Source organism: Sorex fumeus, unplaced genomic scaffold (genome assembly GCF_029834395.1).
Source record: "Sorex fumeus unplaced genomic scaffold, SorFum_2.1 ptg000098l, whole genome shotgun sequence".
NCBI classification, from domain to species: domain Eukaryota; kingdom Metazoa; phylum Chordata; class Mammalia; order Eulipotyphla; family Soricidae; genus Sorex; species Sorex fumeus.
The window spans coordinates 84,821,745-84,848,416 of record NW_026606155.1 but is presented as its reverse complement, the minus strand read 5'-3'; the positions used below and the strand labels follow the sequence as shown (position 1 = coordinate 84,848,416).

The window sequence follows — 26,672 nt, the reverse complement described above, 5'->3', positions numbered from 1 at the left end:
ATGAGGCTGCAGGGGAGGATGACTTCCAAAGCAGGAGGGGTCTTGGGAAGGAGAAGCCACATTTACTGACGCCCCCAACCCTAGGGACAGGCGTGTACCCCACGAGGAAAGACAGGTGGAAGTCTGATGACCTTTTGCTCCTCGGCAAGCAGCCCACATTCAAGTTTGGATTAAGTTCAGTCTTTCAGGAACACTGAAAGCAGAGATTCCTAGTGTTACTACTTTCTACTGGAAAAAAAAAAAACCCAAATCTTTTAGAACAGTACAGTGATTTGCACTTGATGGAATAATACCTTTGAAAAGGTTTTTGATCCTTTGACCACAGGTGGTCTGCGTGGCTGTGTGGGAGAGGTCCCAGCCGTGGAAGCAATTCAGGGACAGTGGCTTTCTCTGGGGGAGCCCCTGGGTAAGGAACCTGTCTTGACCGCAGTGTGGCATCTCTGATACTAGAACACCACCCACCTCTCCTGAGGCTCCATGGTTAGAATGCAGGAAGCTGTGATATAGGGAACCCAGCAGGAGGAGGGGGTCTGTGCCTGACAAAACCCAAAGGAACACAGTGGCTCTGGGGACCTTTCTTCAGGAACTGTAGGAGCATGCTGGCTAAGCCATGCGGCCTCCAAGCTGCCCCGCATGAGTGCAGGCAACACTCAGGGCTTGGGGTCAGGCTAGACCAGAGGCCTGGACAGTCACAAACTATGGCTCCATGCTGGGGCTAAAGACTGAAGCCCTGGGCAGTTTCTGTGGCCACTACCCCAAAGGCATGAACAAATGGGATGAGGTTAAATCTTTGTAATATACCAACTTTGGGAACAAGCACCTAGGTCACGTAAGGCTGGCTGAGGGACGGCAACCCACAAGGTAGCTCTTGGCCCCATGAGGCCAAGAAGTGAGCTCTGAGGACCCACTCCTTGTCACGTCACCCCTCCCTCTCTGCTTCCCAGACCGTTGCTTATTGGCTTCTACAACCGCTGCCCCGCCAGGCTTAGGAGTGATCCTCTATAAGAAAGTGGGTGATCCCTCTGCATACACACCACACACACACACACACACACACACACACACACACACACAAAGATGACAGGACACGCAGGAACTTTTCCTTTTCTAAATCAATACAATTTCTCAAATTTATTTTTTTCTTAAAGAAGTACTTCTAATCTCTGTCAAAAGAGAGGCGAGGAAAGGTCCTCCCTCCCTTGTAAACACTGAAATACAGATCTGAGAAACCAGGGTCGACACACACAAAAAGTGCATTTTACAAAATATCAACTAAAATATATTTTACATGAATTATGCTTCCATTGAAATTCTACCAGCTGCATTTTCAGGTTCGAAAAAATATTTCCACATCTACGAGATTTCAAAAGCATTTTAAGTTCTGGGCAGCAGACCCTGTCTCCTGGGAGAAGGGGCCTCGATCTCTCCTGCTAGGGGAGGTGCCACCAGAGCCTGGAGCCCTGGGAATGAGCAAGATCCAGAGTACCTGCTGCCACTCTGCTGACCTCTCACGGCCCTGCTCTCCCGGGAGGAGAATGCCTTCCCCAAACGGACGCCCTCACCCCAGGAGGATCCGAGGTCCTTCCTCCCTTTGGGCTTTGGGCTGGGCTTCCTATGTGTCAACTCACTCCCGAGGCCTCAGGTCTCCCCAAGCCCAAGGACCGATGAGGAGCAGCCACCTTGGCAGGGACTGGGGCTGGGGCTGCCAGGAACTCCCCTGGGATTCCCTGCCACTTCCTTCTCCAGCCTGTCCAGCTGCCCTGACCCGGGGCCTCTTCCCTAACCTGCTGGGTCCATCTGTCCCTTATGAGGGAGGAGCACCCGGCGCTGCCTTCCTCAGCTCCATGCCCTGGAGTTGGCCCTATGGAAGTGCTCCCAAGCAGGCTCCCAGGGCCAAGCTCAAGCCCTGGTGCTCCTCTCCCCACCATGCTCCTCTTTGGTACAAATAGGAAAGAGAACCCGCTGCTGCTTCCGCCCTTTCCTAGGGGGAGCCCCACCAGGGCTGAGCCCTGGTGACAACAGGGGGTCTGAGTCTCCTAATCTACTCTGGGGAGGGGCATGAGGTGAGAACAGGGCCCCTGGGCCATAGGAACAAACTGAAAATGCAGGTTCTTAGCTCCTACAGTGAGTGGCCGCAGCTCAGCAGGTCTGTGGACTGATACAGTGTTGATTCTCGCTGGGATGTAAATTAGTGCAATCTACAAAAGACTAGGCTAAGGGGTGGGGGCAGGGGGGCCACAGCACTCCTTTGGTTTGATTTCAGGTGGGTGTGGCTTGAAGAGTCATATTAGAAGTTCTGCAAGAGGTTTCCTAGAACCCCCAGTGTAAGGCAAGAGGAAAAGTCTTCAATAAATCAGGTAGCAATTTTCCTTGCCCCCTGTACCCCACCCCAAGATGATCAGTTTAACTTCGGGAAAGCCAGACCTGCTGGGCGGCTGGGCCTGGGCAGGAGACAGGAAGCTGACTCCCATAAAGCCGGCCACACCCATGATCGAGGGCCGGGCAACTTGTCCCAGCACCAGGGGCTACTGCAGGGGTGAAAAAAAGAAAAGCCAGGGAGAGGCCCAGGCCCAGGAAGCGGAAGTCAGTTAAGTCAGTGCTCTGGAAGCCAGATTCTGGCTCTCTCTGTCTCCGAGGAGCGAGCCCGAGTTCGGAGTTGTGCTAGAATCTGGGAGAGCCTGGCCCAGGCTGACAAGGAAGCAGTGGGTCACAGTGGGCGAGGTAAAGCTGGCTCCACTCACTCCCCCTGGAAAGGCGACAGAAGGGCCCCCCCCACCCCCACCCCCAGGGGCCCTTGCCCTCAGGCTGGCCCCTCTTGCAGGGAAGACTGCATCTTCAGGAATCTGGGCGGGCACCTCACCAAGGAGAAGGCCCCCTGGGCCAAGCTGAGGGCTCTGATGCTTTCCGAAACCCTGGCCTCCCCATCCCTCCCATGGGGCCCAGAACCCACAGGGGCCCCTGCCCTCCCCCTCCCCCTCCCGCCCAACCAAGAGAACCACAGGCAGCAAACTCTGGCTCCCGTGGCCCCTTAACCAAGTGCTGTGCTTCAAGCAGTGCCTCCTGCCCTGAGCCCCACTTGCCCGTGGGCAGCCCCCACCAGGGTGTGAGGAGGCTACTGGGGGTTCTTGAGGATGCGGCCATGGCGGAAGTCATAGACATGGCGGCAAAGAAACACCAGCTCAGGGTCTGTGTCCTCGGGCACCGTGCGGTGAGGTGGGGTGGAGTAGTCTGCAGAGGGGGGCACCAGTGCTGTCTTGCGGCTGGGCAGGCCCTCGCCTCGGCGCTTGGCCATGGCACAGAATCTGCAGGGAGACACCGTTTGTACCGTTTACCAGTCTCCTTCGCAGGCAGGTAACTGGGCCATCCCCTCCCACCCTGCCAGGCTGCAGCTACCTCCATCCCCGGCGGGCAGTTCGCTGCTGGCCACCTTAGAGTCGCCTGCCAGGGCCTCCCTCCCGGTCACCATTCATTCTCTTGATATACAAACCCGGCACCGATCCCTGACCCCTCACCCCAACCCTTTTGCCTCAGTGCGGCAACATTTTCCTTCTCCTAAAAGCATCAGGTGGTGAAAGAGACGGACTTCGAGGAACAAAGTTGAGGGAGGTCAGGTCCCAGGAGTGAGCTTCTCTTGGGGGTCCTATTAGCCCCTAAATAGCCTGCGGGAGTCTGAAGGGAGAGGCGAGCCAGAGTCCGGGTCCCCACCCACCTGCAGTACTCGGCAAAGGTCAGCACGTAGCACTTCTCCTCGATGCAGGCTACGCTGTTCTGGTCCTGATGTCGCGATGCAAAGACTTCATTCTGCAAAGGCTCAAGGGGAGAGAGGGGCGGCTGGTTACCAGGACTGAAGCACCCGACAGAGGCCACTCTGAGCCCTGCCCACAAGGCCAGGAATTCCAGCCCACCCACTGCTCCCAGGCCCCACTGACTCTGGAGGACCCAGGCGCCAGCTCCAACCCCGATCATCATGAGCCTCCTGAGCCCTGACGCCCAGGCCAGGAGAGAAAGGAGCTGGTCCCCACCTTCCTCGAACAGGAGAAGCCCAGTGAGGGTGAACAAAAAGGGCTGATGTGTGGTGTTGGGGGTGGGGGTGGGGGTGGGGGTGGGGGGCAGCATTCAGACAGCACCACCATGCACATAGCTCAGTGGAATTCTGGGGGCTCCGAGGAGGCTCCCCCGTCTAGGGCTGCAGATGGCTGCCGAGGCTCCACCTGCCACCGCTCCCATTCTCGCTCCCCTGCCCACCCCCGATTTCTTCACTAAACCAAGATGCCTGTTCCCTCTGTGGCACTAGGAGGGCCGTGCTGAGCGGTGAAAACCCCCGCCCTGCCACCATACCACCCCCTGGTGGGCAGGGCAAGTCCAGGCCTTGGCTTCAGCGCAGGGCCCCTCCCAGTGCTGCCGTCTCCTTGGTGGCCCCCCTCGCCCTCGTGGACCCATTTGCCAGGGCTCTCACCTCGTGCATGCTGGGGCTGCGGCCTCCCTGTAAGTGCTCAGGTCGGTAATACCACAGGAGACTCATCATCAGCTCTCCTAGGGGACAAGAGAAGCGGTCGTGGCTGGAGCTGGCAGCTCCAGAGATACTTAGAAGGCAGCAGGCAGGCCGGCTGGCTACCTGCCCCGGAGGCTCAGCCAGCAGCTGTGACGCCTGGGCCAATCCCATAGGCTCTGCCACCCGGGCCCCCCGCCTGAGGCCCAGCCCAGCATCAGTGGCCTGGAATGCTGCCGGGAGGCACGGGAGGAGAAGGGGACAGGCACTGACAGGGGAGGTGTGGGGACAGGTGGCTGGGCCTGGGAGACCACAGAGGTTAATGAGCGGTCCCACCCAGGTCACAAGGCTGTCTGTAGACTCTGTGCCAAGAACACGGGTGCACTGGAGCCGGGTCAAACTCCAGGCAGCGTTTACCTGATTCGGGGTTCTCCCAGAGGGCAGAGATCTTGGCCACATAAGGAGTGGATGTCTTCCGTGGACCCGACTTGAGGAGGACAGTGTCCCGAACTCGGATGGTCTCTCCACGCCGCTCCACCGCCTGGTAGCTCTTTCGGATGGCTGGTTCCGGCTCATCCTGAGCAACAAACCAATGTCACACACAGGCTGGTGGGGCCGCTCAGATGTGGGGAAGGGAGCTGGAGGGGGGGATGAAGGCCTCACTCCACTTTCCCAACCCAACCTATGGAACAGTGGGAATGGTTCCTCCTCACAAGCCAGCTGCAGGGGGTGGGAGGGGATGGGCACTTCCCACAGTTGAAGCAAGGCTAAGAAATGGAACTGGGGTGGGAAAGTAGCCTGAGGACCTGCCCTCAAACCCCCACACTGGGCAGGCCCTTCAGCTTCTTACAGACAGTCTGAGTCGGACCCTTAAACTACCACTGTAGGGTCCGGAGAGATAGTACAGTGGAGAGGGCATTTGCCTTGCTCAAGCCAGCTTCAATCCCTGGCATCCTATATGGTGCCTCAAGCACTGCCAGGAATAACCCCTGAGCATCGCCGGGTGAGACCCAAAAAGAAAAAAAAAAGAAAGAAAGAGAAAGAAAGAAAGAAAGAAAGAAAGAAAGAAAGAAAGAAGAGAAAAAAAAAAAGCCTACCACTATAGCCTCAGGAACTAGTTAACCAAGTCTGTTTCCTCATCTGTGAACTGAGGACAATCATGGGACCATGGAGTGCGGACCCCCGTGGCCATGAACAAAATCAAAGTGGCACATATGCAAAGATCTCAGCTCTGTGTTGGCACCTGGCAGCACTCAGCACAGCTCGTTTTAGACAACATTCTTTCCTCCGGCCCCGTCAATCTTGTACCTGCTCATTTTCTCGGTTAGCTGACCCCACCCCCACATACATATAGTAATCCGAAAGTCTCCATGTCAGTCTGCTGGTGACTGATAGCTCTCAATCCAGGGTTGAGGGCCAGAGCAATAGCACAGTGGGCAGGGGGCTTGTCTTGCACATGGCCGACCTGCGTTTGATCCCCGGCATCCCTCATGGTCGCTTGAGCTCTGCCAGGAGTGATTCCTGAGAGCAGAGTCAGGAATAACTCCTGGGCACCACTGGCGGCGGCCCTCCCTGCTTCCCCCCTGCCCCCAAAAAAGAATAATCTAGGACTGAAGGGGCAGTGGGGGCTGGGTGGGAGCTCACATTGTGGCTTCCCTAACAGGGGGCACTCAGCAGCTGTGACTGACAGCAACCCTCCCTGAGTTCATGGAAGAGGACCTGCAGGGGTGGGGAGCAGGCTGAGCCAGCCTGGCCTGTTCCTGGGGTACACGTGAACCGGGACTTCTGGTCTCTCTCGACAGTAGCCAGAGCCAGGGACCCGGCTATCTGCAGGCCTCATGTGCCCACTGTCGCCCTCAGTCCCATCAGCTCAGAGCTGGCACTCACCAAAACGTAGACCGCCTTCTCGCAGGCTGCCCCGACGGGCACCCAGCCGTTGGTGCGGCGGCGCCGGCGGCGTCGAGGGCGCGGGCGCTGGACGCGGGGCTGCTTGGGGTGGCTGGGCCTGCGGGCGGCCTTGCTCCTCACAGTGTGCCGACAACTGGGGCCGGTGCGCAGGCCCGACTTGGAGCCGCTGGGAGGCTTGGCGCTCTGCGGGCACGCACGGGCAACAGACTGGGGCTCAGAGGTGGGCGTCTGAAGATGGGGGACAGGCTCTGCTGCAGGTGGCACGCTGGGTACAGGGCATCCCAGGAAGGGGTGGGCAGGTGTGGCCGGGTGGCCAGCTTCCGGGAGAGGAAATTCCAGCTGGCCCAGAGACCTGCAGCCTTCTGGGGAGAGGGCAGAAAGAGGATCAGGGCGGAAAGATGGCATCATGGCCGCTCAGCCCCCCTGCAATCTTAGCCCATACACTATGGGAGGCGGGGGGCAAAAAGAGGGGGCCAGACCTCAAAGACAGACCCACAAAAGCCCCCTCTCCCCTCTCCTCTCTCCCCCTCTGGCTTCTCAGCAGAAGAGAAAAGAGCAACAGCTCCTTCAGCTGCAACTGAAGAATCAATCTCAAAGGTCTCCCCAGCTGACTGGTCTGGCTCTGAATCCCAGGCCTGTCACTGACTGGCTGGGTGACTTGTCACCTGGTGCCATGTCACCAGCTAGCGGTGGGGAGGCTGACACTGTGTCCTAGGGGAGTCACTCATCTTGCCTGCAGAACCAACCCTCTAAGGCAGGTACCAAGAGCACGTCTTACAGTTAAGGCAACTTAGGCACCCTGGGCACCCAGCTCAGAAGCACGGCCAAGCACCACACTCTGGGGAGTCTGGTTCCAGAATCATGGCTCACCCAGCAGTGCTCAGAAGTGTGCCTGGACAAGATGGTTCACTGGGGTCCCAGGGTAAGGGCATGAGAGGATTCTGGTTCCCTCTGGCCCTACTCTCTAAACCTGGAGAGGGGCTCTAGGGGAAAAGAAAAACCCCAAGAAGCTTGTTCTCATTTCTGAGAGCCCCAACGCACCCCAGAACCTGAAACAACCAGTCTGGCCAGAGTCAGCTGGCCTATAAAACTGTTTTATAGTGCCCCTACAAGAAGGGGTGTGGGGCGGCAGCCACGAGCCCTGGGAAGGCCTGGCCTCTTCAGCATCAGGGCAGACTCAATGGCTAGGAGAAACTCGCCCCCGAGGGGTCAGGGGGAGCGGAGGCGGGCACGGAAGGGCTCCTGAGGACACTCCTTACAGTCTGAAGAAAGAAAAATCACCGTGGGACTGAGAGAGGCCCCTCGCTGGGTACACAGTCCTGGGACATGTGGATCTGGCTGGAAAGCCAGGGGCCCCGACATCTCTCTGTGCCAGGGAGTTAGTTCTGCCTATGTGCTCTGAGTGCCCACTGTATGCAGCCCCACAAGTGAGACACTGAATCTGGGCACCACCATATCTCGCAGGGCCAGGTACTCCAGCTGGCACCAGCTACTGGGCCTGGTACCCATAATCCTTCCTAGAAACGCTGACCTTGGTGGTGTGTAGATGATCCAAGCCCAGGAAATGGGGACTCCAAGGAGGGCAGGGCCAGCCCGGCCAGAGCCCTCACTGCATTACCTGCCTCATTATCCCAAAGGGGTGTCCCTGTGGGGAGGAGAAAGCCCCGTGTCCCCGCACGGCCAGCAGCCAGTCTCCACAGAGGGCCAGCGGAGAGCAAGGCTCAACAAGCGGCCCCTGCCCATGAGCAACCCAAGGCTCGGGGCCCCAAGCCAGGGGACTCCTCATCTCACGGCTGCTCTTCTACCCTGAGGCTGGACACCAGAAAGTCCCTGCCTCAAACCACAGCCCCTCTGCCTGGACACCGAGCCTCAGCGACTCCCTGGCATGGCCCCTGCACAGCCCGAGCCCCCCCCCCCTCTAGAGTTACCTGCAGCAAAAGGCATTTTGTAGGGGCAGGCGACACAGGTAGTGCTGATGTGGGTGAGAGACGAGGACAACATTTCACAGAGGCCGTAGCCATTCACTCCAGTGTCTTCGCTGGAGCAGTAGCGAGAGCTCCAGGGAGGGTGCTGGAAAGGGGTCCCCGTAGGCACGGAGCTAGGGGCCAGGAGGAGGCCCTCATTAGGTGCAGCCACGGGGGACAGCTTGCCCTCAGGGAGCATGGGGCAGGCGGAGTAGCCCCCACACTGAAGCCCGTCTTGGCCACAGTACAGGTAGAAGCGGCCAAGCGTCGTGAGCTCTGGCCGCTCACACAGGCCTCTGTAGTCGGCAGGGTTGCCAGGCATGGGCAGGGGGGCCAGCTGGGGGGCAGGGAAGGAGGGCTGGTGCAGTTCCTGCTTAGGGGCCGGCGACTCCTCCCCCGGACGCCCAGGTTCTGGCTTCAGGGCAGCCTGCCCTCCCATCAGCTGGGGCAGGTGGGGGCGCAGCCCCAAGGGGCTCTCCAGAGCCTTGCTCCGGGGCTGGGAAGGCAGCTGGGCACAGGGCCCCCGGGGGGTGGTCGACGGCCATGGCTCCTCAGGGTGCCCCTGCCAGCCCGGCGGGCCTGCACTCTCCCCCATGCTGGAGCCCTGCCGGGCCTTCGGGTAGTTCTTGCCATTGACCTTGGCCCACTTGGGTCTCGGGGCCTTTGGTGCCGAGGGCTCAGCGGCGCGCACATCCACTTCCGGGTGGGCCCGGGGTGGCCGTAGAGGCAGCTCCCGCTCCTGGCTCAGCTTGAGGATGGCCGCTGCGTTCAGGCTCGCTAGTCTCTTGGGAGCCGGGTCCCCATCTCGGCGGGCACCTTCGTCTGGCGCTGGCTCTGGGGACAGGTCCCGACTGCCTTCTCCGAGGTCCCCGGGCCGGGGCCGCTTCTTGGAGGGCCAGCCCCCTGGGGCCCGGTCCCGCTCCCGTTCCCGGCTGCGTGGGGGCTCCCCACCTCCTCGGCCGCGGCGTGACCCGGCAAGACCCCCGGTGTCCTCCCGCTCCAGCAGCAGGTTGTTGAGGGCCTCGGCGTTGAGGGAGGCCAGGCGCCGCTTCCGGGGCTGGGCGAGGCCTGGCTCCTCCCCGGGGGGAGTTGGACTGGGTGGCTTGGGCAGGTCAGGGGGCAGCTCGTCGGCCTCATCTGCACTCCGTGGCCCAGCAACATTCTCCAGGCGGGTCAGCAGCACTTTGCAGGCCTTGGGCTTCTCGGGAATCAAGGGGCGCTTGCGCAGAGGGTAGTTCTTGCGGCGTCCCGTGAGGGGCCCTGGGCTCTCGGGCACGCCGGGCTCAACTCTCTCTGGCCCCTGATCCATACTGCTGCCTTCCACCTGCAGGGGCTCCTGGCGGCCAGGGGGGCCCGAACTCAGCATGGGAAGGGACTTCCTCCGAGTGTGTGTCATGGAGCACCTCCAATCTGCAGGGCGGACAGAAGGAGGCCGGCGGTAAGAAGGGGTTCCCTGGGCTGCTCTGTTCCGCACAGCCCTGGCAGCCCCCCCTGCGGCAGTCCCGGCCTCTCGTCCCCCTCTCTAGCCTGGATGTTCAGGCTCTCCCCCTTCCAGAAGGCAAAGGTCATATGGGGTCAAGACTGCCAGCAGCTGTGTGAGCACTGGTTGGGCCACTCTGTGCTTAGCCTCGCCTCTCTCGGAGCTGCGCAGACCCCAAGGTCAGAGACAAAAGGAGTCCGAGTGGGGGCAAAGCTCTCGGGTTTTCCTCCCGCTCAAGGACAGGGCCATGGAGGGTGGCAGCCTCGACCACCAATACCCAGCTCTTCCACGGTAGTGTTATAGCTGGGCCACAAGATGAATACGACAAGGAACCTGCCAGCTGGGCCCTACCTGGAGGGACAGTGAGACAGCCACAACCCAAGTCTCGCCAGGAAAGCCCCTGAAGAGTGCAAGCAGCTCTCAGGCAGCCTCACAGTGCCCGCAGAAGGTAGCGCAGGGCCAGCCTTCCCGAGAGGAAACCCGGAAACAATCAGGAGCTTCGGGACAAATCCCCACCAGCCAAGGATGGAGAAGAAGGTGTCAGAGGGAAGAACAAGCGGCCCGAGAAAATCTCAGGCTGCAGGGCTAGTCCAGCCCTACTCCTCAGGTCTCCATCCTGGTGGGCAGGATGCCAGGCTCGGGGGGAGGGAAGCCAGAGGACAGATGCCCAGAGACACCCACTGACTGACCGTGAGCCGCCAGGCACCACCCCAAACTCTCTGTGGTAGACACTTCCCCACCCCACATACCTGGGGTCACCTGGGCCCTGTCCTGAATGAAGAGGCCCAAGCAAGCTGTGGGCTGGGAAGGGGGGGCAGGGCCTGAGCAATTAAAACAAACCTGCAGCAGGGGGAGGACACAAGCCGGGTCTACTGGGCTGTTCTCTCTCCCTACTGACTCCTCAACCTGAAGCCAGGCTCTGCCAAGGAAGGTGCCAGACAGGCTCTGCCCTCCCCGGGCATCCTGCACAGACCCTCTGCCCACCCAGCAGGCCCAGGCTTCTCAGCTTCATTTCCCCACTGCTATTGTTATTCATACTCACTATCCCCAGCAGTCCCTGCTGGGCCAGGATTTAACCCTGAAAGCCCCAGCTGTAAGGCCTTTGAGGGAATCCCCAGAGCTCTTCCCCCGCAAGCAGCAAGCACAGGGAGGACCCGGGCGGGCTGGGCTGGCTGGGCTGGCGGGGGCCCAGGCCGCTGAGCCAGGCTGCACCTCCGCACCTCAGGTTGCACGCAGCAGTGTGGGCAACTCTACCTAAGAAAGGACCTGGAGAACTGGAAAAGGGAGGCAGCGTGCCAGGTGTTGCTTGGGCCGCTAGCAGGGGCCCTACCACTGCCCAGAGCGGGGCCCAGGCAAGAAGAGCCAGAGACCAATCCATTCATTCCTGAAACACAGGAAAACCTCCTACCCCGCCCCCAGCTGCTGGGCTCCCTATGACGTCGTCCTGCTTCTAATCTGGGCGACCACCTAGGCTGGCCTCTCGGCATGCTTATTAGCACCATCTCTAGTCACTCTCCAAAGCACCCCAGCCACAAGCCCCCTTCTCAGACACAGGGCACCCATGCCGCCCGAGCAGCAACAGCCCGAGCAGCAACAGCGGCAGTCAAGGACCGACGTCTTTGAAAGCCCCAGCAGAACCCTCCCCTCTCCACAAAGGCCTGGAGAGGCGGAGACGAACCCTCCACACAGCTCGGCGGGCCAAAGCCCCTCAACAGGCCCCAAGTTACCAGAGTGAGGCGTGGGGATGGCGGGGGGCCAAGGCTGAGGTCACCTGGACTTGTGGCCTTTGAGGACATCAAGTACAGAGCAAGGAGGCAGCAGATGGGAAAGAGAAAGAGAAAGAAGGCCTAGAGCAGGGAGGTGTTCCCCAGAAGCCCTGAGCTGCTGGCCGAGCTGTGTCTCCTCTCCCTATCAGTGGGTGGACATAAAGCAAGGGCCTGCCTGGGTTCTGGGACACTTGTTTCCCCGTTTCCTCCTTTCAGCATCCCCAAGTCCCAAGCGGGTTGTGGCAGGGGAAGGGAGCCCTTCTGGGCCCCTGGGAAATCTGCTCCCCACAGTAACCTCAGGGCTCTGGTTCCTCGGGGACACCTGGAAAAGGGCCCCAACCCCATGATCCCGGGAAGATTAAATCAGAGGGTACGAGTCATTTCTGAATGAAGCCTAAGAGCCTCCTGCTAGCAGCCCGAGCATCTGCAGGATCCCGTCACCCCCTAAAAACACCCGAGAGCTCATTGCAAAACAGCGCCGAGCTTTCATGTGGCGCCGTGTCACAGCACCACTCACGGTCCAGAAGAGAGGCCCGGGTCTCTGTTGCCAGCCACACCGCACCCCAGTCGGAGGAGAGCAAGTGTGAGTCATGCTTTGAAGCCTCATATGTGAGAAGCCGGCTGGAGTTTCCCCCCCTCCCCACCCGAGGTGGGACTGAGGGGACAGGGGACGAGGATCCTTGCCAACTGGGGCCCCTCCAGCCTGCAGGGGAGGGCCCAGCTCCTTGGGGAGGAAAGCCCAGGAAAGCAGAGGCTAGGTTCCCTGTGCCCACTGGCCCAACCCTGGTGGCCACTGGGGGAGCTCAGGCCTCCCCTCCTCCCAGGAACAGGGAGTGCAGGGGCAGAGGAGGAGGAGAAAGTGTCCAGGAGGGACCACTACCCTGCCCTTTCCCACCCCCCACCCCCCATATTACTGCTCCCTAGACCATGTCAAACAAGCTCCCACCAGAGAAAACCCATCTGATGCTCCAAGCGCCTGCCAGGAAGGCTCCCCCGAATCCTTTGACCGGAGGTCCAGCGACCCCAGGCTGCAACCTGCAAACACAGGTATACGGCGAGTTCTCACTTAATGTCATTGCCCCTGTTTGTGGGGATGGGGACCACCTGCTTCAGGAAACTTGGTTCAGAGTAACCTGGTTTGGGTCCATTCAACATCTGCTCTTCTCCCCCTCCCCTCAACATCATAAGAAACAATGTTGAACAAAACCAACTTATTCTAGGACAGGCTGTTCCCCCTGAAGAGAGAAAACAAGCCACTTGGGTGGGGGAGGGGCTTGCTGACCAAGCCTCAACACCCCAGGGCCTGGCTGGTGGGCGAAGTTATCCCCTCCCCCAAACTGGGAAAGGACTTGTCTTCCACCCTTAAGCCCTGGCTCCGTGAGTACTGGGTGAATGAGGCTGGGGGCAGGCAGCGCAGGCAAGTCAGGCCCACAGCACGGCTAGCCTAAGCAGCGGCACGAGGACCTCCAGGTCTCAGCAAGGCAGCACACTGCCGCAGAGCCACAGCCCTTAGCCCTGCTGCAGCTTTTTCAGAGGTAGGAAAAGACCCCGGCCGTGGCCACAGCTCCCACTTACTTGCTCAGCTCTAATTCCATCCTTAGTTCAGGAGCTCACCGCCCTGTCTAAACCTCTGATCAGCGGCACTTGAGAGGTAACAGGTGGTCACTGGTGAGGGCTTAAACAAGCTGTGATCCAAGCTACCTCGCTCCAGTGACACCACCTGCAGTCACACAACTGGCGCTGGGCTCAGCATCACTCTCCTCTGCAGGGGCTTAGAGCACTTGCTGTGCAAATGTGGTCACAAGTTCGAACCCTTGGTGCCCCATATCCAGGCAGCTTTGGTTTCTGTGATACCTGGTACCACAAGCAATTTCCAGCCATCCCACGGTGGAGTGTGTGTAAACATCATAGAGAGGGGTGTGATCGCCACAAGGACTGCAACTAAAAAGATGTGCCAAGCGTCACTTCTTGGAAGTGCAAGACACTGCAGCCAAGCCACAGCAAGCAATATGCCCACATCTTATGTGCTTCAAGGATTTGAGTCCCTGAGGACACGTGTGCAAGCACTGCAATTGCGTGTGAGCCCTCGGATCTGATGTTCCATCCCCAGCAAGCACCACAGCTAATGGTGTGCCCAGCACTTGAGATCAAGGAGATGGTTTAGGGGCTGGAACGACAGTACAGCGGGGAGGGCATTTGCTTTGCACACGGCTGACCCGGGTTCGATTCCCAGCATCCCATATGGTCCCCCAAGCAGGAATAATTCCTGAGTGCAGAACCAGGAGTAACATTGCCGGTATGACCCAAAAAGAAAAAAAAATAAAGGAGATGGTTCAGAGGGCCAGGGTGCCTGCTTACTCTGCTAGCAGGAACCCTGGGCTCAGTCACTCGTACCATCAACCCTCGCAGGAGCAACCACCAAGCACCACTGACTATGGCCCTATAAACGAAAATAGGGGGGAGCACAGTAGCCAGGCACGTGCAATCCTAGATCGTCGCAACAACAACAAAGAGAAGTGGAGAATGAGTGAATGAAGAAGAGGGTAACACTTTTTCACGAGGACTCAGTTTCTTACACCACCTATCAGAAAAGCATAGGAATTCAAAGACAAGTTCCTAGTCATGAAAATGAGTCGCTATTTTTTGTTTTGCGGGCTTACTCCTGGAGGAGTCAGTCACTATTTTTTGTTTTGCGGGCTTACTCCTGGAGGGACTCAGGGGACCTTATGGGGTGCTGGGTATAAAACCAGGATTGGCAGTGTGAAAAACAAGTGTCTATATGCTGTGTTATCTCTCTGGCCCCAGTTGATGTTATTTTAGAGAAATGCAGAGGTGACACTGCTAAAATTCCCATGAAATGCCAGTAAAGACGTGGCTGATATCTCTTGAGTACCCAAAGGCTAGTAAAGTGGAAAGAGTGAAAGCTTTTGAGTCGGGCAGACCTGGATTGAACTCCCAGCTCTGTCTGTCAGGGACAACTCCCCAACTGTTCTCAAATTCTGAGTCCTCATCTAATACGCCTGCAGCAGGGCTAAGGGATGTGGCTCAGTGGCCCTGTGCTGCCTTGCAGGCATGAGACCGTGAGGTCCGCACACAGTGTGCTCCCTGCACCTCAACAAAGTTCCACCCCTGCAGTCAAGTCTATGTGAACGCCACATATAAAGCAAGGCCAGGGACAATGCTCAACGATGGAGATCACACCTTGGTATGTGTGAGGACCTGACTTCTATCCCCAACATCCAGGACAAAAAAAAACACAATTAAAATCAATTTTTAAAAAGCAATTAAGGGGCTGGAGCAATAGCACAGCAGGTAGGGCGTTGGCCTTGCAACGTGGCCAACCCGGGTTCGATTCCCAGCATCCCATATGGTCCCCTGAGCACCGCCAGGGGTGATTCCTGAATACAGAGCCAGGAGAAACCTCTGTGCATCGCTGGGTGTGACCCAAAAAACAAAGCAGTTAAAACGTAAATCATGGGGCTGGAGTGATAGCACAGTGGGGAAGAGCGTCAGCCTTGCACACAGCTGACCTGGGTTCAATTCTCAGCATCCCATATAGTCCCCCAAGCACCGCCAGAAGAAATTCCTGAGTGCAGAGCCAGGAGTAACCCCTGTGCATCACCAGGTGTGACTCCCTCCAAAAAAGCAAAAAAATAAATAATAAAGAAAAAAAACAAAACATGTAAATCAATTAGTTGCATCAGAAGGAAATTGACGGGGGACAGAGACATAGAACAGCAGGCAGAGTGCCGGCCTTTCCACGTGGCAGACCCAAGTTCAACCAACACCCAGTGTGTCCCCAGAGCCCACCAGGAGCGATCCCTGAGCAGAGTCAGGAGTAAGTCCTGAGTTCTGCCAGGTTGTGACCCTCAAACAAACACCAGAAGGAACCCAATGGGAGGGGGGCTGAGGAGGTGTGCGTCACCCTGCAGGAATGGAGGGGGGGCGGAGGGGTCACCCCTCTGAGAAGCACAGAGAGGGCACATGCCGTTCCCAGCATCGGCAGCCCCAGCAGCTGCGAAGCCTGCGGTGCCAGGAGAAACCCGAAAACTCAACCCACACCTGCACTAGCTGTCCCCTCAGACCACCCAAGCGTCCTCCCTGCTCCTTTCCCATGCCAGCCCAAGTGCGGAGTAAGCTGTGCAGGTGGGATTCACATCCCTGGAAGAGGGCAAGGGCAGGAGGTACACAGAAATATGTGAGGGGAGAGAAGGAAAGGGAGTATGAGTTCAAAAGAGAACACAGGCTTCTCCAGAGTGGAGAAAGCTAGCATAGAGACAGAGATAAGCAGGACGTATGTTCAAGGGAACATGGACTTGAAGAACAATTCCTGACTGGCTTTCTAGAAGAGGTTTTATACAGTTACTCCAAATGTTCCCCCCCCCGCCCAGTTTTCTTCATACATACACACATACATACATAGATATTAATCTGGGCATTAACACAGCGCAGAACAGCAGCTGCTCAACTCCCCAGAAGCAGTGCTACAGTTCCACTCGCACCAGCCATGGGCTGCTGCCATCAGAACACACAGCTCAGGCGCTCAATTTGCTCTGCAGTGGGGTGGGCACAGGAAGGGGGCCACAAACATCTGGGCAGTAAGCACAGCACCCATCCAAACGGCAAACTGGCCCGACCAGCCTAGTGTATACACTACCCTCAGGTCCGCCTCCAGAAGGCACGAGGCCCAACTATGGGCTGTCAGGCCACCTGCCCCTCACACTTCCCAAGGGGGCTCCCAAGAGCCCAGAGCGGCCAGCAGCAGCACAGGTGGGGAGGGTCCCCTGCATCAGTGGGTCTGGTCTAACATCCCGGCCCCATCTTTGCTGCTGCTGCTTTCTATCCTACTACAATAGCTGGGTCATACACAAGTACTCAGCACCTGCCCTGGCTTCTTGCTCCAGAGAGACGTTAAGAGAAACTTCAGCAAGGTGAGTAGGAAGAATTTTGAAATATATAAAATGTGGGGGCTGGAGCAATAACACAGCAGGTAGGCCTTGCACACGGCCAACCCAGGTCGAATTCCCAGCATCCCATATGGTCCCCCAAGCACAGCCAGTTGTAATTCCTGAGTGCAGAGCCAGGAGTAACCCCTGTGCACTGCCAGGTGTGACTCAAAAAGAAAAAAAAAAGACAGAAAGAAAGTGGACTCCTCGAATTTTATGTTGAAACTGCAATTAAGAGGACAAGAGGAGAAGAAAGGGGTGGGGTGCGGGGAGACTGCTGTTAAGAGGGCCAGAGAGTACAGAGGCAAAGGCACTTGCCTTGCACACAGCCAACCCTGGTTTGGTCCTCAGCACCACAGATGGGCCCCTTAGCACCACTGGGAGTGACGCCAAGGGAAGTCTAAGGCAGGACACAAATACAACTTTTCCCAGACCCACTCCTCTGGCTCCATAAAGGAACACTTCAGGCTGGGAGATGAGGGAGCGCCGGGCTAAGGTTCCCACAGGCCCTGGCCCCAGATTCCACTATGCCTCACTGGGCCAGAAACAAATCAATTCCCGGACTCATTTGTTTTGAGCTGTAACCATGTGGGAGAAATGAAGCAGGAATAGGGGCAAGGGATGTGTCTCTGCAGCAGAGCAGAAGCCTTGCATGTGCGAGGCCCTGGGTTTAGGGCCCTGTGTGACAAAAAACAAACAGACGGAAGATCTCAAAAACAGTAATAGCGACAGGGAATAGCTCAGCCACAGGACTACAGCAAAACCAGGAGGAAAGCTCGTGTTACTGATGCACCATTCTCTAAAAAACACAACAGATCGCACGTCTATTCTGGGCCACCTGCCCAGGAATGGCAAGGAATATGTGTTGGTTCAACCACCAGGACGCTCCAGGAACCAACAACTTAGATTTCAAAGATGACCTGTCAAGACTGGAGGTGTTATCTCTTGTGCAAAAGAGAGGAAACTGGTCAGTGGTCCAAGATGGGAGCTCTGCTCTCTGCAAACGCTGATCTCTGCCTTCCGTAAATGCTGACCGCTGACCAATACCCAAGACCTGCCACCCTCCTCACACTCTCCAAGCAGGAGTAGAACCACAGGCAGAGCCTCCGAAAGAGACTTACGGACACCCAAGCCAAATTCACAATGAAGTACCACTCTTGGGAGGACACAAGTTCAGCCGAGGCAGGGGCTCTCTGCCTGCCTCCTCACCAAAGCCCATCCAGTTCTTCAACTGACCAAAAACTGGGACCGGAGAGGTAGTACAGAAGGTAGGGCACTTGCCTTCCATGCAGTCAACCTGGGTTCAATCCCCAGCACCCCGTATGGTCCCCCAAGCCCTGCCAGGAGTGACCTGAGCAGAGCCAGGAGTAAGCCATAAAGTGTAAGCACCTTAGGTGTGGTCCCAAAAGCAAAACAAGCAAACAAAGAACCAAATGGACAAAGATCTGGCTGCCAATCTGCCTAATGCCAAATAACATTTGTACCTTCTATTAATGACTCTTGGAGCCCAGGACAAGAAATTCTTTTTTTTGGGGGGGGGGGGGTGCCTCACCCAAATCTACTCTGGGCTTATTCCTGGCTCTATGCTCAGGGATCACTCCTGGCACTGCTTGAGGGACTATATGGGATGCTGGGGATCGAACTTGATGTGCAAGGCAAGCGCCTTACTCACTGCATTATTGTTCTGACCCCTAGGACAAGAAATTCTGAACCCCCCAAATCTTCCCACACCCCCATGCCTCAACCTAATCCACAGTTCAGTCAGGTGACTGTAGACAGTCTCATATTTACACAGCACAACCCTCTTTTATGACCCACTGCCTTTTCTCTCTCAACCTGCCTAGCTATTTCAGGTAAATATTCCACTCATTCCACTTCTTACTCCAAACCACTAAGTGAGCAAATGTGGTACTAGAAACACACTTATATCAAGTCAAAGAATGTGACAGATATTAAGGCGAATTCAGCAGCCAAGAATCTGAGTTTGCGTTATAGGTCTCCAAATCCTTTAAGTGTCTGAGATAGCTAATTCCTGATTCACCACTGAGTCTCCTAGTCTGACAGGGCACCTAATGCCAGTCAAACAATGTGTGTCCGGTCCCACCCTCTAAGCATGTTCCCTTCAACATCTCATTTATCCTTATAACCATCAGTACTGAGATGTTATCCCATGGAAACCAGGAAAAACAAGAGGTCCAGAGAGGTGACAAAACCAAATCTGCCATACTCCAGGGTGGTAGTGAGGGCTGTCCAGAGCCCAGCAAGGCTCACACCTGCACCGCAACACAGGTATCAGCTGGATCAGAGACTGACATGCAAGATCAACTCGCAGACTGAATTGTTTCTCTGTGCTGTCTTCACTTCTGGCATTATTGAACAACATGATCATTCAATATTGTTTCAATCGCCAGCATTAAAAAATTGTTTTTCCTGACTTTTCACCACAAAGGAACTGAAGATGGACTCCAATTTAAAAGGCATCTGTGGGCTGGCCAGGGAATGTAATTTTAGAAAGTATTTCAACAGAAAAGCTTCCTCAAAGTTTCTAATAAACCCTTACACTTTTGAAGCAAAACCATTTTATAGCCCTGAAAGGTGTGAGGGTTCCAAAGATATGTTGTGAGTTTCACAGTAAATCCAGAAAAGGGGTCTAGGGAGGTCCCCAGCATCTCACTATGTCTGTCTCATGTCTGTCTCTCACCTCAGATGAAATCTCCTTCCTCCAGCCCAGTCTGCAATGAAAACTGAACTCTGGGAATCACATTCTGAACAAACCACCTTCACAGGTCAGGATACATAACTGTCCCTTTGCGACCTTTCCTCTGAAGATCACCTCTTACTCATTTCATCCATTTAATGCTTCTTTTTTACATTCTGTGAGCCTCTCAAGCACACAGCAGAGAACGCCTCCCCTAACACACACACACACACACACACACACACACAGAACAACCTGCCAACCCTAACAAGAATGGAGAGGTAGGTGACTTCCTTTACGACATGCCTATGAGGGTACCCAGGTAGCAGCAGCCTATCGTCTCTCAGGGCTGGAAAGATGGCTCTAAGGGCTATGAGCATGTGGAAGTCCCAGATTCAATTTCTGGCATACACAGTTCCCCCGAGTACTATATGAAGGATCCAGAAGCTGGGAGTAGCTCAGGAACACCAGCAGGTGAGACCCCCAAATCCTCCAAATCACTAATAATTCATCTCTAAACCACCTGGCAAGATGTGGATAGGATTAACTAAGTGAATCCCCCACCCCCAAACATTTTAGACAAGGAGCTGCAGTTGAAGACAGGTCTCACGATGGGTTCACCTCTCTCCTCTATAGGCAAGAACCAGAAAGAGCAAGATTCAAAGAGGCTCGAAGGTGGGGAATGGGGGGAGAGAAGGGGGAATGATGACACACAGGCTCTACAGATAAAAGAGAAGCAGGAGTGGTCCAGGGGAGACTCCAGGGAAGATTCTGGGGTGACGCAAAGGAGATGCATGTGTTGTGCCTCCTTAACCGGAGACAGGATCTCCAAGCACCTTGACCCCCACAGCCCATGAGGAAAGAAACACTCCCCCAAACACTTGCCCTGGCAACCAAGAGGAGTCACCTGACATTTTTTGCTTTAGGTCACCTGGCCATGCTGCCTTGTAAATAGGTGCCCTTTCAAACTGCAGAGAGGATGAGATAAACCCATTCTTCCACTCCTGCCAGGCCTGCTAGGATCCCAAGAACAATGTTTCTGGTTTTGTTTCTTTGTGGGATGCTGAATCAGGGGGATGGCCTACCACTATGCAGGTGTTTCCCTTCGGGAAAATGGAATCTGGATTAAAAAATGCCTTCCCAGGACACAGCACAAAGTCCTTCCTGTGACTCTGCCCTGAAGCCCGCTCACCAAACCCACAGTTCTCTGGCTGCCATCTGCCACACGGGTGATTCTCAACCTGTGTTCCACCACGGCCCCCTCTGGACCTCACTTCCCACCTTGGTTCTGATCCTACCCACTGCCACCTTGTCTTGTGGCTGTGACCTCCCACATGAGATCTTCACCTGTGACCAACCTGGAATACCTCGGGGGCCCCACAGGGTAAAAATGCTATTTTAGACCATGTCCCCAAAGAGAAAATACCACCACCACCCCTCTTTGCTGCAGCGTGTACGCGCGCACACACACACACACACACACACACACACACACACACACACACACACACACTCTCTCAGAGTAACCCCAGGGCTGTGCTAGTGCTCGGCAGCTCTGCAGAACTGGCTCAGTGGAGCGAGGGCACTTGTGGGTCCTTCTGGCCCCAAGCAGGCTGTCTGCAGCCTCACGCCGCTGCTGCTCTTCCTCCTCCTCCTGTGAGGAGGTTTACTGCTCATTAGTGGCGGCGGTACCAGGAGGTGGGCAGGGGAAGCATAAAGGAGCTGAAACTCAAACCAGTTCATTTTACTCCAGTTAGGTGCCTCCCATAAAACCTGTCAGGATTCCAGCATGCAGGACCCCCCAGTCCCCCTGTCCTGGGGAAGTCGAAGCAGCCCAAAGGGTGAGGAGCTGGAGAAATCTCAGGACCCCGGGCTTCAGGAACCTCTGATTCTAATTCCCCACTCCCCCCACCCCGCCACACACACTCCCCCTGCTTGGGACTACTCATAGTATTTTCTGTCTTTTCAGGGTTCACAGGCACTTCTAGCAAAGGCGGAGGACGTGCAGAGAAGGAGTGCTGGGGCTGCCCCCCAGAATGGCCACACACACGCTCCTCATCCCTCCACAGCACAATGGTAAGTTCACAAAGGAAATGCATTTTGCCAGACAGTGCTAGCAAATTCCCATAAATACTTGGGCCGGGGTAGTGCTGCTTATGTAAAATGCTTTCCCATTGAGAGATGCTGCTTTATTTACATTCTTCACAACCCATTCATAAAAAGGAGGCCCTTTAATGTTGGGGCTGTTCGTATAATGCTCCATAAACCCAGCAGCTTCAGTGGGAGCTTTAGTTCAACACAAGCTCGTCTGAACTCCAGAGACTTTTTTCCTTAAGATTTTTTTCCCCCTTTCTAATGACTCACCTTGCGACAGGGCGCTGAGGCCAGATGTTGCTGAAGCAAGGCCAAGAAGAATAAGAACAGATAAAATATGAAAACACACAAGTGCTCCAGAATGCTCGGACAGAGAAATGGGGAAGAATGAAAGTATACTGAAAATCCCCAAAGAACTCCAATGTGAATTACGTATATTAGGAGGCTGAATTCCTTCCTGGTTTACAGAAACTTCCTTTCTGAATATCAAATGCTCTCCCAACTTTTAAATACCAGATCTCGAAATACCGGAGGTGTGGACGGTTCCCCCGCCCTTTGAACCCCTACAGAAGAGGATTCTTTCTCATTTTTAATTTGTAGTGCAGATACATTTTAAAAACAGGACTTTGCTTCTTCCGCAGAAGTATCCCAGGGGCTAGCGAATGCAAGGGGCACAATTTGCTCCGAGTGAAATTCAGGAAAACCCCAGAAACAGGAAGGATAGCGTTGTAGGACAGACGGCAGCAGCGCCAGCCTGAATACTGCGTGCGCCCAGGAGATGCATTCGGAGGCTGCCTGTCTCTGATACAGTAGAAGCAAGAAGAGAGTAGTAAGGATTTTTTTTTAATTGACGGGGGAGCGGTCTGCATTGCCATGGCAACTGTGAGGGGTGGCCTTCCCGCTTGGAAGGGAAATGCTGGTCCATTAATCATCAAACTGGGGCACAAAAGGGAGGTTTGGGGGAACGGCAATGGATGCAGAATTAATTTTTTCACTGTCTAGACTCAAACCAGTCAGCAGTCCTCGTTCCCATTTCCCCCATGGTCCAGCACTGATGGGAAACAAAAAGGGAAGTTCTGAGAGAGATGGAATCATAGCTGTCCTTCCTGGTGGGTCCTGTGTGGGGCGGATCCTGGGTCTACTCTGCCCCTTTCAAGCACCTGTCCCAATACTGGTACCAAAAGTCCCAGGTACAGGCCACCTTAGAAGTCTTATTCTTTTCTGTGCTCAGAACCTTGCCTTCTCCCTCATTTACACCCAGGACTGAGAAGAGATAAAACACATGGATTCATTTAACATGGACAACAAGAAAAATTGCATAAGAGCAGTAAAGTCGGGTGGAGAGAACAGCTTGGTGGGGTAGGAGGAAAACAGGATTATAGCCCTTTCCCAACTCATGTCTATAGGACACAGGGTGTGCAATCCTCAGGCCAGTCTTCAGCAGGCAGAGCGTGAGAAATAGCAAGCCAAATGCCATTGGCTCCCTATGCCAGAGCACCCTCAAACATGCTCAGTGCGCCTCTGACAGAAAAAGTCAGAAACCACTAAGGACTCCAGACTATGCACCTGGGAAATTGGGAAGGTTTCCCCTGCTCCCAACTAAGCTGCCAGTGCTGTGCATTTACTCATTCAACAAAACCACAGCGTCAGAAGAGAAACTCTGGAATCCTCGGGCATACATACAAGCGAAACTGTCATACTGAGCCTATTCTGAAGAAATTTCCAGCCGACAAAACCACTCAAGAAGTCACCACATTATAAACGCCAGGGTGACAACTGCAGAGGCCAGCAAAGTTGTCCTGAGTGATGGTAGCGAGATGAAGGGTGAACAGAGTTCAGACTGAAGGAGAAGAAGGCCGGGGGCTCCCCATGGCGAGGCCTGGGGAAGGCGGCAGGAGCAAAGAATGGGCGAGACTGTGCATGGCACGGCTGGCGAGTCACTAGGGATGGCAGAGGTCAGACTGCTAGGGAAGGGGAGTTTGTAGCTAGGAGGGTGGGTGGGGGCAGGAGTGCCTCGGGAAGAACCATCTAGCAGCTGAGCAGAATCTGAATCACAGGGGCCAGAGTAAGCAGCAGGGAAAAGGAGGCTGTGACATCATCACAGGACTGATGTGGACAGGGAGCAACTGACAGAAGGAAGGACCTCAGCACTGGCTCCACTCACCAGGGCAAACCCTTCTCAACACTGGGTCGAACTGACAGGAGTCGTGGGCAGATTAGAGCCTGTCACAGAGTGTGCCCTTGTTTGCAGACTTATTATATTCCAATGGCCAGACCATGTCCCCTTTCGGGACCAAAAGAAACACACACTGTGTAGCCCCAGAGAAGGTACTGAGGTGCTCACGCTTCCTCAGCCTCTAACGCTGAAGACATACAATTAGATTCTCTCTGAACAAACTTTAGTATCCTGCCTGAGCTAATACTACCCTTTCCCACAAGCCTCAACTCCACCCAGGCTGGGGTTCTAGATTCTCCTGGAAAGTGGGCTGGGGGTGGCCATGAATTAATTCCACGTCCATCCTAGGCATGGCTGCTCTCCCTGGTAGAACACAAGCAACCACGGCTGAGGGTTGCTCATCACCTTCCAGAACCCAGAAATACTCAGCAAAAGTTCACAATCTAAACAAGTCTGAGTCTCCCGTCTTTGTGGTCCCGACTCTTCCATTAGGTATGTGTGGGATCACATGCTGGGGCAAAGGAGCTCTGAACAGGTTCTGATAACTGGGAAAACAGCATCCACCACAGTGCCGGTTAGAGGAGTCAGGGGCGCCCCCAGCTGAAGCCAGTGAGTGGCTCCTAACCTCCAGTTGGCCATGGAGAGAGGTGTCCCTCCAGAATATGTGGTCTCTCTGGAGTGCTTCCCATTCACCACCCCTTTCTGGGGGAAAGCATGAGGATGGAGAGGAAAACTGTCAAGAGGCACAAAGAAAAAGAGCTGGACACCGCTAATTCAATCACTAAATTCCTGCCTGGGTTTATAAACTCAGCTACTCATTTCCTTAGGTTGGGAAGGTCCCTCGGTAAAAAGTGCTGAAGGCCACTGCGGCTGGATTGCTGAAGCACATTTGGGGGACTGGGGGAGAGTCACCAATCCAACTGGCCCTCTGAACTCTAGGGCAGTGCACGATGGGCCACCGGGAGGGGTCCAGGTGGGGTTAAACCTCTGCCTATGTGCAGATTCTGCTTGCTCAGACCCCCCTCATTCCTGGAAGGCTCGAGAGCACCTCACCGGACTTGCCCCCACGAGCCCAACAACCGAAAGGGGCACGGCCAGGCCCACCATGTGCACACAGCCCACCTCTGCCCCCTGCCCGGCGGCTCGACCCCACTTCGCCCCTGCGCCGCGAGGCGATCGCTGCTGGAGCGGGGAGCCGGTGCGGCAGCTCCTCCCGGCCGGCTCCCAGCCCCCGCACCCCCTGGGGCAGAGTCCGGCCCTGCCGCCCGCCCCTCGTCGGGGACCCGCTCCCCTCCCCGACGCCACCACCTGCGCCCGCTTCGGCGCCGCCTTTGTCCGGCGCTTCACCGCCGAGCGGGCCCCTTTGGGCCCGACCTGCCCTGGCCCCCCGGCCCCCGAGGAGAGGTGGCGAGGCGGGCAGGGCCGGACGAGGCCGGGAGGCGAGCGCGGGGTCCCGCTGTCACTTGAAGGCGGTCTGACAACTTCGATCACCCCCCCACCCCCCGCCCCACCTCGGACGCGGCCACCAAGCTCTGCACGGTCCCCGCCGGGCCTCCCGCGGCCCACACTCGCTCCGCGAACCGGTTCCCTTCGCTCTCAGGCGCCTCCCTTCCTCCCAGCAGGATCGGGTCGGGTCGGGTCTACACCCCCCGCAGCCCCCGTGCGGCCCCCGGCCTCTGCCCCCCGCCCCCCATCCAGCAATCACCGGTCAGCTCCCAGCGCGGGAGGGCGCCCCCCACCCAGAGCGGGCGATCCCCGCGGCGCCGCCCCCAGCCGCGGCCCCTCGCCTCGGGGACCGCGATGGGGGGGAGGGGGCGCGGCGGGGGGGTGGGCGGGGGCCGCGCCGCCCGCGCACTCCGGGCGAGCCGGCTCCGCCGCGGCGGCGAGGAAACGACCAGCGTCCTCCCGCCCTCCGCGGCCCGGGACGCTCGCGCCGCCGCCGCCGCCGCCGCCCGGCCGAGCTGCCACCCCCGCGGCCGCCACCCACCCCGCCCCCGGCCTGCGCGGCGAGCGGCCCCCAGGGGCTGTCACCTCGAGGCGCGCCGCGCTCCCCGATGGCGGGACCGCGGCGCCGGACCCGGGGGAGGGAGGCGGCGCGGGCGGGCGGGCGGGCGGCCGCACCTGCTTCGCGTCGTCCGTCCGTCCGTCCCTTCCCGGGCTGGCGGGGGCGGCGGCGCGGCGCGCTCGCCGGGGCGCGCTGACGGGCGGGCGGCCGGTGCTCTCCGCTTCACTCGTCTGCCTGCTTCGCCCGCTCGCCCGCTCGCCCGCTCGCCCGCTCCCGCCCGCTCGCCCCTTCCCCCCCGCCCCCCCCCCCCGCGACCCCGGCCCCTAAGCTCACCGGGACGGCGGCGCGGACGGCGCGGCTCCGGGCGCCCGCAGGCCCCGGCCGGGCTGGAATCCGGCGGCTGGAACCCCCCGGGGGCGCTCAATTCCCGGGCTCCACGCTGCTGCGTCAGCGCCTCCTCCTGGGGGCCGGGGCCGGGCGGGCGGAGCGGGGGCCGCGGCCGGGCGGGGCCGTCGGGGGGGGCGGGCGCGCCTGGCCGGGGCGGGCGGACGGCGGGGGCCGGACGGGCGGGGCAGGCAGCCGGACGGGCAGGCGGCGGGGGCCGGGCTCTGGGATCCGCTACGCCGCTCGCTGTTCCCCCACAAACTCCCCGAGAGCGGAGCCTCCGCCGCCCTCCTTCCTGCTTCCTCGTCCCCAGCCAATCAGCGGCGCGCCCCTCGGCCGGCTCCTCCAATCAGCCGTCCCGCCCTGCGCTGGCCCCGCCAGCCAATCCGGCCCGCGGCTCCCCCTCCCGCTCTCCGACCAATCAGAACCGCGGGTCGGTCGTCCCAACGCAGGGGGCAGCACGAGGCGGCCGGGGGAGGCGGTGCGGGGAGTGGTGGGGCCTGGGGGGGAGGGGTACGGTGCGAAGGGTGGTGGCGGGGATAGGTTTGCTGGGCCAGCTACTTGGTTTTTCTCTTCGGGCTCCCGAGCCCAAGCTCGTATCCCTTGGTGACCCCGGCCCTGGAGCCCCAATACCCCAGCTGCTGCCCCCCAATCTTATCCCGCCCCACCCCGGCCGTCACCCCTCTACATCCCTCTTCCCCCTTCTCCCTAGCACCGACCGGAGAAAACTGCGAGCCGAGAAACAGCCTACCCTCGCCTGCC

At 57.5% G+C, this 26,672-nt stretch overlaps 1 protein-coding gene across 3 annotated transcripts; it reads right to left on the bottom strand.

Annotated features, from left to right (window-relative positions):
• Positions 1-3,004: 3,004 nt before the first annotated feature.
• Positions 3,005-26,196, bottom strand: BAHD1 (bromo adjacent homology domain containing 1). 3 transcript variants are annotated; one of them, XM_056133367.1, is made up of 7 exons: positions 25,860-26,196; positions 8,326-9,771; positions 6,377-6,759; positions 4,907-5,066; positions 4,457-4,533; positions 3,710-3,810; positions 3,005-3,302 (listed from the first exon to the last, which is right to left on the bottom strand). In XM_056133367.1, the coding sequence occupies exons 2-7, from the start codon at positions 9,755-9,757 to the stop codon at positions 3,113-3,115; spliced, it is 2,343 nt and encodes a 780-aa protein (XP_055989342.1). In that variant the 5' UTR covers positions 9,758-9,771; positions 25,860-26,196; the 3' UTR covers positions 3,005-3,112. The 3 variants fall into 3 exon arrangements, with proteins under 3 accessions (XP_055989342.1, XP_055989345.1, XP_055989344.1); XM_056133370.1 differs by having other exon boundaries at positions 3,710-3,801; XM_056133369.1 differs by lacking the exon at positions 25,860-26,196 and adding an exon at positions 25,643-25,772.
• Between the last annotated feature and the right edge of the window lie 476 nt (positions 26,197-26,672).